This window comes from Phyllostomus discolor, chromosome 6 (assembly GCF_004126475.2).
Source record: "Phyllostomus discolor isolate MPI-MPIP mPhyDis1 chromosome 6, mPhyDis1.pri.v3, whole genome shotgun sequence".
Classification (NCBI taxonomy): Eukaryota; Metazoa; Chordata; class Mammalia; order Chiroptera; family Phyllostomidae; genus Phyllostomus; species Phyllostomus discolor.
The window spans coordinates 75,051,074-75,067,166 of NC_040908.2; the positions used below are offsets into that span (position 1 = coordinate 75,051,074).

General features: G+C 37.9%; 1 protein-coding gene across 1 annotated transcript in view; it reads right to left on the reverse strand.

Moving 5' to 3' along the window:
* Positions 1–16,093, reverse strand: part of MAP4K4 (mitogen-activated protein kinase kinase kinase kinase 4) — a 200,225-nt gene that overhangs the window by 68,509 nt on the left and 115,623 nt on the right. The window contains 6 exon segments of the mRNA XM_036028361.1: positions 3,627–3,705; positions 5,139–5,193; positions 7,184–7,314; positions 8,892–8,982; positions 12,873–12,983; positions 14,232–14,357. Coding sequence (XP_035884254.1) covers positions 3,627–3,705; positions 5,139–5,193; positions 7,184–7,314; positions 8,892–8,982; positions 12,873–12,983; positions 14,232–14,357 — 593 coding nt within the window.

A 16,093-nucleotide genomic window follows, 5' to 3' on the forward strand; every position in this document is an offset into this window, starting at 1 on the left:
TTGGGTAAAATGAGAACAATGGATGAAAACACATCTAATCTAGTTTAGTTGGAGAAAGTTTGCATAAGGCCATAGGAAGAATGTGTTGCCATCTACATTTGTCTCTTAACATCACTGTATTATGCACATAGTGGATAATACCCAAACTGCAAGTAATGAGCAGAATCATCAGAGTGGGCCCACCTGACAAGACCTAGAAGCTGTGAGGCACCCTGAAGACAGAGCATCAACTTTCTTTAATTAAAGAGAAAAAAATGAAAAGTGAGTACTATTAGTTTTGCGAGAGCCAGATAAAGTGTTACCCCAGCCCCACAGCTTCCTCCTTGGTGATGTCCACTATATGCATTTGGTCTCCCTAGGGTTGGCCATCCATGGATTTCCAGTTATCAGGTTTTAATACAGGAGGCCATTGAGGCTAAAATCTTCACTATTGTACAGCCTTAAAAAAAAAAAAAAACCTCTCTAAAAACTGGCAACCTCAGTTTTGAGTTGAATGTGGTCAAAGAGAGTATAAAAAGAATGAGAAAAACAGTATCTACAAACAGGTAGGGAAAGGATGGTAGAACGTGTTCGGAGAAAGGACAGGGAGGGGTACAGAGCAGTAGGAAAGAAACAAGAATGAAAATATGTGTGGGGGGGAGTATATCCACAGATGGGAAAAGAAAGCTACAAAACATCAGAAGATCAGCAACCAAGAAGAAAAGGACAGTAACAGCTAAAAGACCACCTCCAGAATGAAAAGCTCAAACTCAAGATCTTCTGCTTATTTCAGGACTTCTGGCAAGATGGAGGAATAGGTGGACTCACCGTACCTCCTTGCACAACCAAGAATAGAACAACAATAATTTACAACAATGATTTGCAGTCATAATATCAGAACTGTCAGAGGATTTATCTAAATGGAAGTCGGACAGCCAAGAAGTTGAAGTAGACCCGTACATCCAGACTGGTAGGGGACAACAAGCCAAGCGGGCGCAGGGCGCAGGGCTGGCGCGGGTCGGTGGCGAGCGGAGGTCGGAAATTTGGCGCAAAATCGGCGCGACAGCCATTTGGGGAGCAAGAGCGCAGCGGTGATCCCTGAGTACAAACAGGTAGGGAACAAACAAGCAGCGGCTGGGGGAATCAGTGGAGCAGTGATTGTGGACCAGGGCAGAGCTTGCAGCCCAGAAGCCCAGGGAAGTGTCTGAGTCCAGGAGAATGGAACTGTCGCCATTGATCCCTCCTGTCCCCGCTCCCGCCCCTGCCCCCACATATAACGTCACAATCTAGCGACTGGGGTGCCCAGCCCCGGTGAACACCTAAGGCTCCGCCCCCCACCGTAACAAGAGCAACCAGACCGGAGAAAAAAAATAAATAAAATAATAGGAGGGACAGGGAAAGACATAAGACATGTTTCCAGCAGAACAGATCTCATGGACTCATCCAGGACTCATCCTTTTGAGTGACCAAGAAATAGCCAATCTATCAGATGCACAGTTCAAAACACTGGTGATCAGAAAGCTCATGGAATTGGTGGACTTTGGGCGCAATTTAGATGAAAGGATGCAGGTTACCATAAAAGAGATGCAGGAAGATATACGGAGGAGAGCCAATAGTGAAAGGAAGGAATCTGAGTTTCAAAACAATACAGTGGACCAGAAGGGGGATAGAATCAACCAAGCAGGAAAGCATGATGAAATAAGAATTCAAAAAATCAAAGAAAAGGTTAATAGCATACAGGACACCTTTAAACGTTCCAACATCCGAATTATAGGGGTACCAGAAGGGGAGGACCAACAAGTGGAAGAGTTATTTGAACAAAGAATAAAGGAGAACTTCCCCAAACTGGCAGAGGGAACAGTCTTCCAAGAAATCCAAGAAGCTCAGAGAGCCCCAAAGAAGTTGGACCCAAGAAGAAACACACCAAGGCACATCATAATTACAATAGCCAAGGCAAAAACGAAGGAGAAAATCCTAGAAGCAGCAAGAGATAAGGGGACAGTAACTTACAAAGGAGTTCCCATCAGACTGTCAGCTGATTTCTCCAAAGAGACCTTACAGGCATGAAGGGGCTGGAAAGAAATATTCCAAGTCATGAAAGACAAGGACCTCCATCCCAGATTGCTCTATCCAGCAAAGCTCTCATTTAGAATGGAAGGGCAGATAAAGTGCTTTTCAGATAAGGTCAAATTAAAGGAGTTCATCATCACCAAGCCCTTACTTTATGAAATGCTAAAGGGACTTATCTAAGAAAAGAAGATAAAGAAAAGACATGTATAGTAAAAGGACAGCAAACTCACAATTATTAACAACCACACCTAAAGCAAAACCAAAAGAAACTAAGTAAACAACTAGAACAGGAACAGAACCACAGAAATGGAAGGCACATGGAGGGCTAGCAGTAGGGGGTGGGGAGGAGGGGAGAGGGGGAAAAGGTATAGAGAATAAGTAGCATAGAATGGAGGTTGAAAATAGATAGGGGGAGGGCAAGAATAGTACAGGAAATGTAGAAGCTAAAGAACTCATAAGTATGACACATGGACATGAACTAAAGGCGGGGAACGTGGGTGGGAGAGGGGGTACAGGGTGGAGGGGAGTGAAAGGGGAAATGGGACAACTGTAATAGCATAATCAATAAAATATATTAAAAAAATAAAAAAAATAAAAAGTCAATAAACATATCCTTTGGTGAGGATAAAAAAAATAGTAAAAAAAAAAAAATTCTTCTGCTTATTTCAGAATCAGAGTTGAAAACCAAAAAGGAGACAACACTAATTGTAATAGTTTCAGAAAGAAAAAACACAAAATAAAACCCTCTACCAGTGGGTTTTGTAAGGTGTTTGTTAAGATATTGGTAGATTAATTAGCCCAGGAAAACAGGGAAAACAGAAAGGAGAGAGGGCCCACCAGCATGGGGAGCTTGAGTGCAAACAAGAACTGATAAAAAAGAGGTTGTAGTTCAAGAGGGAACAATCAGGCATAATTCTCAGACAAAAACAAAGCACTATCGTCCCACTTAATAATTTTAAAACTAAATCAAATCAGCGTTTTGTTTTGTTTTTTACACTGCTGTAAGTCTTAAAGCTTTCATCAGTGAAGGTCATTGTTGTCTCCCTCCACAAATATAAATTTTTGTTTGGCAGGTAAATGAGAACTTCAGGGAAAAGAAAGGTGGAAGCCCAAAGAGAGAGGACCATTCCTGTACTGTGTTCTTCTGGAATGAAAAAGAAACATCTAACTTCAATGTTTTGCAATAATAATAGTGAGTAACACCATTAAGTCCTATTTCACCTGAGGGACTGTAAGTCATAGCCTTGCTTTTTAATGTAAAAAAGTTTAGAAAAATTATTATATTTAAAATGTGTTGATATATTAAAATGGAACATTCTTCCTTAACCATATTATGGTGTTTCATTATGGCCACTTATCACTATTTTGTAATACGAAGAGGCTCTAGCAAGGAAAACAAAACAAAAAACCAATATACTTTCTAATTGGTGTTTTGGGGACACTGCCTTTATGTTCTTTGTAAATCAGAATGGCCAGAATTTTGTCTCAGAGTAAAACTAAAAATTACCACCACCCGCCCATCCCCCACACACAAAAAAAGAAAGAACAACAATACCAAAAAAACATTTGCCGCTTACCATTTTTTTGACTTCAGCCGGGGAGGAGGATTTCTGGGAATGAGAAACAGTGCTCTCATTGGATGCATGTCACAGAGAGCTGGGGAGAGGAGACGGTAGTGTCAGTATGGCACTTATTTACTCATTCTTGATATCTAGGGCTCACTCACATATCAAAGTCTCTGTCCTATCATGTTATTGATATGCTTTATGTTAAGCAAACCACACATCTAGTTATGAGCCTTAGGCAAACCCTGAATTCCTCATTCAAACAGCAAAATATAAGGAGGATCAGTACAATGACAAGAATGTACAATTTAAAACAGATACTGGAAAGTTTTGATGAATAAAAAGATGAATATTGACTCTAAGTGTTAGAAGAATCAACTGCTTAAGTTTCTAAACCATCTGGAAGATTACAATGAAAATGATTTTTCATTAACTGTGCTTATTGGAATACAGTAAGCACAGTTAAACCTTCCAGACACGCCAGGCCGACTATTCACTATTATAGCTATTATTACTATGAAACAGCAAAACTGTTAGAGTAAAATGGAATTGTTGAATTCCGTGCAATTACCGTTTATACTCCTATCACTTGACCAATAAAGGCATGTTAGGTACACAAGTACACAATACACAATGTGCATTTTCACATGTTTATTTACTTTCATGAAATCTTACAAAGCAGTTGAGAAATGGGAGTGTGTGTATACACACACACACACACACACACACACACACATAACACTATTCCCATTGTGAAAAACAAAACAAAACAAAATAAAACAAAGGATCAGGCAATACTACTTCTTTGTCTCAGTTCCTCAGAAGAAAGCATGAAAGAACATGTGGTATTCACAGCAGGTATCCATTTTTGTATTGTAAATTAATTCTTAACTGTTGGTAATTTTTTTCATTCATTCAACAAAAATTTATTCAGCAACAACTATGTACTAGAAAGTTACACATTCTTGATGTATACATTTTTATTAGGGGAACCAGCAGAAAATGCTATGTTTCTCTTACTCTCTGCAATTCTACCACATCCTTGATCAAAAATCAATTTTATGAAGTTGTTCTTGATTCAATCCAAAGCAGAAGCAAAACTGCATAGGAGTACAAAAAAAAGATCATTTTACTGATTAAAAGTTTTGCCTCTATTTGTAAAGTCAAAACAAAAGTAATCTTAAATTTGATGTGTTAAGACTGGTTTCATTGAATATTAAGTTCAAACTGTAAAAAGAAAAATTACTGTTTATTATGTGATGTCATCATAACTTCAGGTCACACATCTGAATACAACCTAAATAAAGGATAATGCAGCTTATCGACCTCAAGGAAATCTCCAAAAGGGTAATATATACCAGGAATTCCTTTTACATCCAAAGCTTCATTGTATTTGTGACTCCTTCATCTACATGTCCCACCAGGAATGGCTTTCTTTCATCCACGAATGAAGCCATTTTTTTAGAAGCCTTAAAGCCACACTTAAGTTACACATAACAATTGGCTATAAAGAACATTACTTACGGGGAGCACCTTCTGCCATCTCAATGGCTGTAATGCCACAAGACCAAAGGTCACTCTGCAAAAACAGAACAGTATGTTACGGTAGCATATTAGTTATGAGTCCACTAGCTTAACAATACTGGTTATTCACACAAATGATGAAAACACATACTTTGATGTATAAACTGAAAAGAGGTTTGCCAGGAAATTAAAAGCGCAAACACATTTGTAAGAATACCTTCCAAATGAATACTAAAATACAGATAACACTAACTTGTTAAATCACTCCTATCTATGAAAGAACTAGAGATGGTCCATGTGAAAGCTCTCTCTAGCTGCCCTCCATATGCTCTGCTGCTCAGTGTGTTTCTTCATTTCTTTACAAACATTCAATATTTAGACTCCTGGCCCTGATACACATTCATGCTTATGTGTTATGTCTAACATCTCAAACTTACTGAAGATGTTAAAAGTTTAAAAGGCTAGAAAGCACTCTTTATAACAGGTCCACAGCTGAATTAATAAAATCTACCACAGCTCACTACTGTAAGTTATGCTGCTACGTCTCTCTATACTCACTTCAAATTTAGTAAGGGGTAAGCAATAAGTAAAGTGCCTTTCTGTGCACAGAATCTTGTCTTATTTTTAAATTCTGAATTTTATCTGTATTATGACTCAAATATAAATTCCATGAGAACAAGAATTTTTGTCTGTTTTATTTACCTTTGCGTCCCTGAAATTGACTCACATGTGGTAAGCGATCAGTACATACTGGATGATGAATGAATAAATGATTATCAACCAATTTCTTAAAATCCAAACAAGTTTTTTTAAAAAGTAGATAATGGATGATTATTATCATTAGCATTCTTTTGTTTATATGCTACCCTAACACAAGAATCACTTAATGTAGTTCAGTTTAAGGGTTTTCTAAATAACCTATAGTTATTTAGAGTTCAAATGCATATGTTTGATTACAAGAATAAGGAGAGGCCAACAGATTTCTCTCTTGTTTTTACGGAGTTTTCTGTACTATAAGGGCACAAAGGAGTGGCTTACCACATCAACCCAGAGACCAATCTCAGCAGCAGCATCAGTGGCAGGACAAGCAGATGTTCTATGCTCCCTGGTGTTGTGCAACACGGACCACACATCTCCTCTGAGATAATGTTGCTAAATATAGTTCGGTATAACATCATTTTGTACTTTTAAAAATTATTTTAATTTACTTATGTATGAAATATTTTGAGTGTGTTAGAAAATGCAAATTTTAGAATGATAAACTAAAAAGTGATACAGAATGATAAACTAAAAAGTGAAAAGTCACAATGTCTTCTATTTTAAAATATTTCAGCTAATAAAAAATTAAAATTCCCCTGTACCACGGGCTTATATTGCATTTCATTAATTGGGTATTTATAATAAATACTGAGGTACACTGGAGAATGTTATAAACTCAATTTTGAATATTATTAACAGGTACATTAAGTACTCTGACTCATTAAATAAGGCCAGGGAACTTTAAAAAATATAGTTTGGGCTAACATATTCAACCTGAGTCTGATGATCAAACCTGGGCATTACATCAGGATCAAAAAAGTGCATTATTGATATATGTCCCTAGAGGTCACTCCAATAATTTAAATATACTTTTGTACCAAATCAAAGTTGTAAAGCTCTTTAACAATTTCAAGCCATTGCTATATATCTGACAATATTTTTAAAAACGTATCTGATTATAATATATTCTTCAAAATAAAAAGGACAGCAAACAGGGCAGAATCATTTAATATGCTCATGACAAAAAGTTCTATGAACAAAATGACTCAGACTGTCCTGAAAACAGTGTATTACTAAGTAAGGAGAAGACAGGTGATGATGCAGAACAGAAACAGAGGACAGCATCTAAATACTATGCTGACAAAGTTGCACCTGCAATAGGGTGGCCATGTCATCCTCACTGAGAAAGCAGGAAGGGATAAGGGGTGTAAAATTTGTAAGCACAGCCCCCATCCCCCAGGAATGGCAGGGATCCAGTGAAGGCCAAGCAAGCAGGTCCGTCTTACTCTGTAATCATAGGTGGCATCTGGATTCTCATCACAGGCGATGACCTCAGGAGCCATCCAGTAGGGGGTGCCTATGAATGTATTTCTCCTCCCAACGGTCCTGTCAAGCTGAGCACTCACACCAAAATCAACTAGAAGGAAGAGAAAGGAAAAGTGACACACAACTAACAAACAAGGAAAATATAAGAGCAAGAAAAGTGAGGAAGAGGTGTCTTCAGAGCAAAATGAAACAGCAATAATACTTCATGGACATGTAAATTCCTCAAGGTCCCAACAATGATAAGGAGCAACTTTCCAGAGTAAAGCCAAGATCCTCTACCAGTCTGGAAGCTGGGAGGCCTGGACCTGGTAACCTCCCTGAGCTTCCCCTACAGAGGTGTGACATCACTCGCAGGGGTAACTGATTCAACTTCTGTCTTTAGGTCATCATTAAAATACTACCTGGCCAACTCTCATGGTGAATGTTCCCTCTGAGGACAGAGACTTACAGGTCAGGTAGTCAGTGCAGTTACTACTACCTGGACAGCAATAGCAATCCACCACCCAGTGGTTACCGAGGGATTGTTACAGGCCTAGCACCAGGGGATGATGCAGGGCACACACACAGCTTGCTGGGTTGTTAGGAATATGAATCATTCAAATACCTCCTTTCTTAGCTTTGAGGAGATTTTCCAATTGGGCAGACTGTTCCTTCACAGATAACCAATCACTGCAGGCACTTTGCAAGAGAGCCATGATGAAGATCTTATTTTTAAAATACAACTATGGTGCCTACAATTTTTGAAAGGTGGACTAAATTCTTACAAGCATAAAGGTTTTTGTGATGCCTTAGTGGAAGAAAACAATGTTAATTCTGTTTGAAAATCTGACAGAACTATTTTATGAAAGTGGGATGAGAACAAGTTTAGATCCAGGTAAAGGAAAATGGAAATGTAAAAGAATCATTATAAAACTATCTCCAGGAAAACACTATGAGCTCCATCCATCCATTCATCCATCCACACATTCATTTCCTAAGCACCTACTACATTCAAGGCACTATGCTACGTGCTGGGTAAGAATACTCTGGCAAATAAATCAGTCCTGGTCACTGCATACCCAGAACCTATATTTTGGTAAAGGAGTCAGAAATATAAGTGAGCAAATAGCTTTATAATTATAAACTGTAATCATTATTATGAAGGAAACAAGAAGTGGGACCCAACATGAATGAGAGGATCAGGGAAGGCCTATGAAGATGAGGAAAAAAATTGGAGCTTCAAAACTGGGGAACAGTAAGAGAAAAGGCTTTGAGTCAGGTTCCAAGGAAGTTAAAAAGGTAGTGATTGAGGAAGAAGAGAGAAGTGAGGGTCATCACAAAATGAGGTCTGAAAATAGCTGGGGCCATGGCTTTTTAGGAGCCATGGTAAGAAATTTGGACTAGTCAAAGTAAAACAGAAAACCATTAATGATCTTTAAGCAGGAAAATGGTGTGATGTGATTTAGACACTAGTCTGTCTACTACATAGAGAACAGAGCACAGGTGAGAAGCATGAGAGATGGGAGATGGAGCCAGGCTAAGCAGTATGCCCAGTTCGCACTTGTTAAATAGAGCAGTAGAAAATGTGGGTGGTAGATTGAACTTTAAACTAAATGCAAACAGGGCAGGGACTACTGCTGGTCTGCATCAGGCACAAGTATGAGATCCTGTGGTACATCCATCACATACCAAGTTTCACCTCTGCATTCTCAGTCAGCAGTACATTCTGGCCCTTGATGTCCCGGTGAATCACATGATGGATGTGAAGATGTGCCAGTCCCTGAATAGGAAGACAGATCTGAACTTTAGTTCTTTACTGCTGTTAGGTAAATAACCAAGAATATACCCTTAATGACAAAGTGCATTGTGTAGACCAGAAAGTTTTGTGAACCACATTTAGAATATACGAATTCAATCTTAGTGCACTTCCAGGAAGACATCACCCATAACACTAAACAGAAAGAAAGAAGCACCCACCCTCCAACTCCAATGGGTCAGGTATCCCTGTGAGCAACATCACTACTTTCTAGCTACCCTTTGAAGACACACTATAGATTACCATCTGTACTTTTACTGCTATAACTTAATGCTATTTGTGTACATGGTGGTTCCTTTCCCATGCTACACCTCTTTCCATGGGTGACCCTGTGATATACTTGAACTAGCCACATCCCAGGCGAAAAGCAAAGGGTAATAATGAGGTTTAAAGTTTGGCCCTGAATACTGCCTGGTTATGCCAGCACACAGTGACAAACTGCTAACTGTCCATCAATCCCACCTCTATCCCAAGTATAAAATACTCTGGCAAAGGAGCTTTGTGTTCAAGAATGTATTTCCCAAAGAGAAAAACCCTACTGGGCCTATGGTGCTTTTTGATGACCTTGTATCTAGAAGGAAGTCCAAAAGTATGTCTCTTATGAAAGGTGGAGCAAGAAAACAACCACATTTTGCATCCTAGTAAGGTCTAAAAGATAAAAATGCACCATTCTCACAACTCATTTGTTTGTTCCATCTCTAGCTAGAAATCTAAAGCCCATGTTTGTTAAGATTACAAGCAACCTATTCACTCTAAAAAGATTCAATTAAAAAATGGCAGAGTAGACATGAGGTTTGATTTTCCTGTTTAATTCTTTGAGATTTATTGTTAGCAAGACTTTTTCTGGCTATGAGTTAAAGAACACATGTTTTTCTAGCACAGGGATTTCTAAATAACCCTTCACTAGTCCACTTGAGAAACAGAACAGAAGTATTTAATGGCTCTCTGTATTCTTCCACCACACAGGATATGCAGTGTTATACCACAACGTTCTGACTAGGGAAAAAGAGAACTAAAAATATATGGTATCTTAGTGCTATAGTTAGGAAGAGTCCCCCCTTTCAGCATGAAATAACTTTGAACAGTAAAAGAAGAGACTAAAAAGTATACAGCTTCCCTAATTCTTTTACATTTCCTACTTTTATTACTCCAGTTCATTTTTTGTTCTCCAGCTTTCACAAACCCCCTTCTTACACTTTTATAGGATTATTTTAGCAATGAACACAAGTACCCATGGGTTCCCAGACAAATGTGGCCTGGGTGCATTCCTGTTTCTTATAAGCAGTAAACATGAGAAATGCCTCTTTCCTTGTGCTGATGTGAAGGATGGGGGCTTCTGCACTGACACTGTACTCGGTGTGGCTAACGGGATCTCAACCAATATCAACCAGTCATGGCTGATCTAAAGAATGAAGATACTTTTGGTGGATGGAGTACCTAGGATGGATGGAACATGTGTGTTCAACTACTCTCACGTCAAAAGTCAAACAACGATCATTCTTTCTTAGGAGATGACAAGTCCAAACACACAGATATACCCATTCTAGACCAAAAGAATAAACTTTTCAAAACTAGGGAACAGTATTCCTGTATTTCACTCACAGACACAGAATAAGACGCAGTCAAAGGTTGTCCTTCAGTACTGGCTATGAAAGGCCATTAAGTGCCCATATTGTATAGAAAATACTGGTTTCTACCAAAATGCTGTTTGGACCATGAATGTGGAACTGAGTTGGAATAAATGTGCTGGCTCTGTCCGTAAACGTTTTGATCTCAAGAATTTCAGCAGGCCAGCCCAAAACAGCTTTTCTACATGCTCAAGACTCAGCCTTTTGAGGGATCTTAACACAGTAGCATCTGCATTTAACATCCACTAAGAAGTGAGAACATGTTTTACCACTAAAAACATTATCCCTGGCTACATCTTTGAGATGCCAGGTTACCTGCTGGGGATGGCTGCCCTCCTTTCCCATGCAAGCTCACCCCTTGCTCACAACATTGCCTTCTCTTTACCAAAACTGACTCTCAGTAATTCCTTCATGATAAATACATACCAGCTTTTGATACCCTGACTCTTTCAGAGGCTTTTTTTCAAGTTCATTTTAGATTTTTGTCATAGGAAAAACTCCTATTCTAGACGAAATGTAGACAAACATTTCACATGTTCAATGAGGTGGAAAACACTTGCTGCATATCAAAAAAGACATCCATTAAGCTACTATATTCATTGAATAGGGGTGTCAAACAACCTGGGCTGCTTTGTAATGTTGCCTGAGACTAATGGTGGTAAAACAGATAAATATACTTACTAAACAATGCTTGCCTATGCATATAAAAGCATGTAAACTGTCTATTTGAAATACATTTTCTGCCTCAGACATTTATACTAAAACCTAGTTCTCCACTTGAGAAATCCTACACTGGGATTACACATAGGAAAGGTACGTGTAAGTATGTGCATGTAACAGAGAATAATGACAACCAATATTAAGGATCAGGTGTGTAACCACGTCACATTAAATTACTCATATATACCAACTGACTTAATTTTCTCCCCTCATAGGCTTGGTACCTACACTGTACGGATGAAGAAAGTTAAGTCTGGAAAGTTGAGTGCCTTTGCCAGGTGTACAGCAGGTAAGCAGCACTGGCAAGACTCAGACCAAGGCCTGATGAACTCTAGGACCTACACTCTTAACCAGGGCTCCCTCCCTGCCTACCAGGCTAAGATATTTAGCTATTAATGTAACAAACACTGAACTCCACCACAGGAGTGTAGGGAAGGGTACTTACTTTCCCACTTTTAGAATCTGCTCCTGGTAAAAAGATAGAACCCTGATGTTTTAATAATGAAATCTGAATATGATTATAAATAGATGGTTCTCATACTTCATCCTCACAACCAGTTTTATTAAGGGAATTTCCTATTTTCAAGGGCTGTGTAAAATATCTAAGTAAAAAGAAATGAAAATATCTCCATGAGTTCTACATGGCATTGTTAAAACCTACAGTCCTCCATGAAACTTAAATTAAAAATTGGGGTAAATTTACCTACAAATAAAAAATAAAGTAACCTTTTTTGCTAGTGAGAGAAGCATAACAATTAGTTTCCAGTTTAACTCTACAGCCTTTATTTTTAAAATGTAGTGGTAAATGAAATCAAACCAAGTCATTTAAGTATGTAATATAGAGGTACATAAAGAGAAAATTGCTGGCTGACCAAAAAAGAGAGGCCGCTGGCAACTCACAGGCACTTTTCAAGTATGAAATACTAAGAACCTTCTGCCTATGCTGTCAGGATGGTTCTGCTATAAAAGGGATCATTCAGAAGCTGCAATAACCGTAGTTCAGAAACTTACTCTAAGACCATAAGCCAGCTTTCTAAGTGGCTGTAACTAGCATTAAACACTAAAATTTTTTCTCATAAATATTTCAAGAGATTTCTAACAGTTAATGCCAAAGTCCACAGGATGATTTTGAAAGCCAGCATTCAGCATCATTCATAGTGATTCATAAGCTTAGACACAGGATGCCCATAAAAGCAAGAGCAATCATTTCTCTTCTCCATTTTGATTTTCTTTTTAACACTTAAAGATGAATTCAGGGAAATACAGAAAAGAACTTTTTTTTTTGGTTAAGTCTACTTTCTTTAGATACTTGCCAGAATATTAGATTCTTTATGTCAAAATGACAATACAGTTTAAACTATCAAAGCCAGCCAGCAATACAGAGCCCTTGGTTCTCATAAAAAGAGCAACATGTACAGTTATAATTAATATACTAAAGAAAGTATTCTAAAGAAATACTTTGGACAAGGAAAATGAAAAAACACAAGAACCATGCCTTGTCCTTACCCTTAGGATCTCTCTGGAGATATAAGCTATCCAGTCTTCTTTGAGTGTGTTCCCTTTGGTGTTCTTCACAAGGTCTGTAATGGACCCAGCCCCACAGAACTCCATAACAAGCTATAAGGCAGAAAAGAGACACTTAACTTTCACATCCCAACAGTCAGGGAAGTATCAAGAAATTAGTACACACCCGAGACAAGTTAGAAAAGCACAGTTTAACTCCCTTTTGCCCTTCTTAAAGATCTGAGTGCATGATCACTTTGGAGGCATTCAGACTGTTCAGAGCATTTCAACATCAAAGTTATTAACTATGTAAATTCAGTCCAGGAGATTGAGAGCTTCTGAAGAGGATCTTAATGTTCCTTCTCTCTCTTTAGCATATGGGCATGGGAGGGCTATTTTGTTCTTAATCAATGCTCAGTTATCAAATATCTGAAACAACGACTCCCTAACATTGTTTCTCATTTGCCAAATTCAAACTATTATGATTCTCAAACTATTTTACACTGACTGGGTAGTACAAAAAAGAAGTAATACTTCTTACTTTTCAAGTAATACATAGTTTTTAAAACTACAGCATTTACTATATCTAAATGTTTGAACAGCATGGATACAAGTATATTTTTAGAATACCTAGAAAAAGCAATTGAATTGAACTAAAGTTTCTAAAGTTTTAACAATGGTGGGATTTGGACAATGGAAAAGAAAGTAACTGTTTCCCTTGTACTTTCTTAATTTTGCAAACTTTCTACAATGGTTTTTTTAAAAATTAGGGAAAGTATTAATCTATCTTCCTGCTTTCTAAGCCCAGGACCTTTAGCATAACTAATATGATAACCATATTTCTGACAGAATCTCAGTTTCATCATCTTAAATAAAAATGTGTTTTAATAACAGATAAGTCTGAATGTGTCCAGCCCAGAAATTTCCCTGAAATTTATTATTTTTAATTAACTATTATCACTAAACTTATTAAAAATTACTGACCTAAGTTTGTTTTCTTATAATTTATCTCTCACTTCCAAGTGATAAAAAAGATGTATTTGGTTGACTATCCACATTAATTAACTTCCATAAATAAAGTTTTAATTTTAGTTTGCATCTATTTTCAAGTTTTTAATCACTTGCTCTTTGGTTACATTCCTTTTAAAACATGCTGTTTTATTCGTGAAATATAAATTTAACTCTTTTCCAGACAAAGCAAAGTCAACATCAAATATTCAGTATAATGTCAATCAAAAAGGCAAAAAAGACACCAGCCCCTTTTTCTTTGCTTTTCTCTTTCTTCCTTCTGGAAGGTCCCTAATACCCATTTAATACAACCCAAGAGGAAACCCCTCAAAGGCTAAGGAAATGTGTGCCCACCCAGAGCTGGTCATCATGTCCTGGAGGGCTCTTCTTAATAAAAGCACCGTAATATGTTGCAATATTTCTATGATGAGAATATTTCTTCAGCATATTTATCTCCAGTTTGATTTCTTCCTCTTCATCCTTTAGAAAAAAATAAAAAATAAAATATGTGGCTTCTGAATGATGGGCATGATTTTACTGGAGTTTTCAGTCTCCCCAGCAAGGGAAAGACATCCATTCATTTTATCCTTGTGCCAAGAACTGGGTACTCTGAAATGTGATTACAAGCCATGCAAGAAACACATAAGGTGCAAAAGGTAAAGATGAGCACAGGAAGTGTGGAGCAGAGGGCATTTGGGGCCCCAGTTCTTGCACTATGTGAACCTTAGGCAATTTATTCCACTTCTTTGGACCTCAATTTGCTCATCTGTAAAAATGGGAGAAAAAAAGAGAACTGACTGCTACTATTTCAACTAATTACTAGACAGGCTATTTCTTTTCGAGAATGAACTTGTGAACATAAATCACCTGGCACACTTAAGGAGGAGAAGGTTCACCTCCTTAACAACCTCAAGCAACAGTTTCAATGTCTGGAAAAGCCGGGGCGGATTACTGAATATAGTCCAGCGCCGCAGAACCAGTGGACAGCAGGCTTAGTGAGGATCCACCACCCCAAAAAGAGAGCCAGGTGAGTCCATCAAGGTCTGGTAACAAAACACTAATCAGTGACAGTAGGCTGTTCTGGACTCAGCTCATCCCCAGCCTTTGCTTTATTAAAAAAGATAAGCAGGAGAAAATGCAGAGTTTGTGTGAGAAGATCAGAGGAAAAATGAAGAAAAGAGAGGATGACACAGCTTTGAAATATAAAAACAAGTCACCCTTATGACTGTCAGTCTTCACCTTTCTGTCATATACACTCCTGTGGGGAAGAAACCACACCAACAGGTTCATTCTGCCCTTTGTTGCAGACACATGACACAGAGAAAGGGTTCTGCTAAACCACCTGCAAAATCATGCTGAGAAAGACTTATAGGTAGCATAAGAATGAGGTGAAAGCAGAATTAAAGTGAGAACAAAGAAAGAAGTTGCAGAAAAAGAAAATCATCCTTGATTAGATAGGAAATAAAAAAATCTTTGTGAAAAACCTGATAACCAGATTCCCTTTATTGTTATGTATATTTTCAAAAGGAAATGATGACTGGTTCCCTAAAACTTCCTTATTTTTCTGCACTCACACACTCATTCACTTATTATTGATGTTCTTTGAAGACTCAGAAGTTTCTGAGCAGTCTAGATGCATGTGTGCGTTTGTATAAGGAAAGAAGATAATGCATGTGACAGTGCATGCTCACATATACACACACAGGGAAGAACACATTAACAGGAAGAAGGTGAAACACACACACACACACAGAAGAAACCTGTTACAGCCTAGCATCTCCTAGTGCTCTCTGACATTTGTGAGGCACTCACAAGCCTCACAGACCCAGTTTGGTTTATAAATACTGTTCTTAAGATAAAAGATGCAACATCATTAATCAGATATTAATAAAAAGACCAAATGAAAAAAATATCATTTAAAGTACAACTTCTAAATTGTACATTACTGAGTAGAAACCAAATATGTAACAAAACATGTAATCATCTTAAAACAGTGATCCATCTTCAAAATGGTGGCTTCCAGCTTGGTTCTAAACTAACACTTGGTTCCAAGTATAGAATATTACAGCATATTTTATGGGCATAGTTGTCATGTGGCTTTGGAGGTAATGAATGCAAATAAAAGAGTCATTTGGACAAGTATAGTCTATGTAACAGTCTGTGCAATAACTCTCAAACTCTGTATACCAAATGGATATTGTTTCACTTGTGATTTC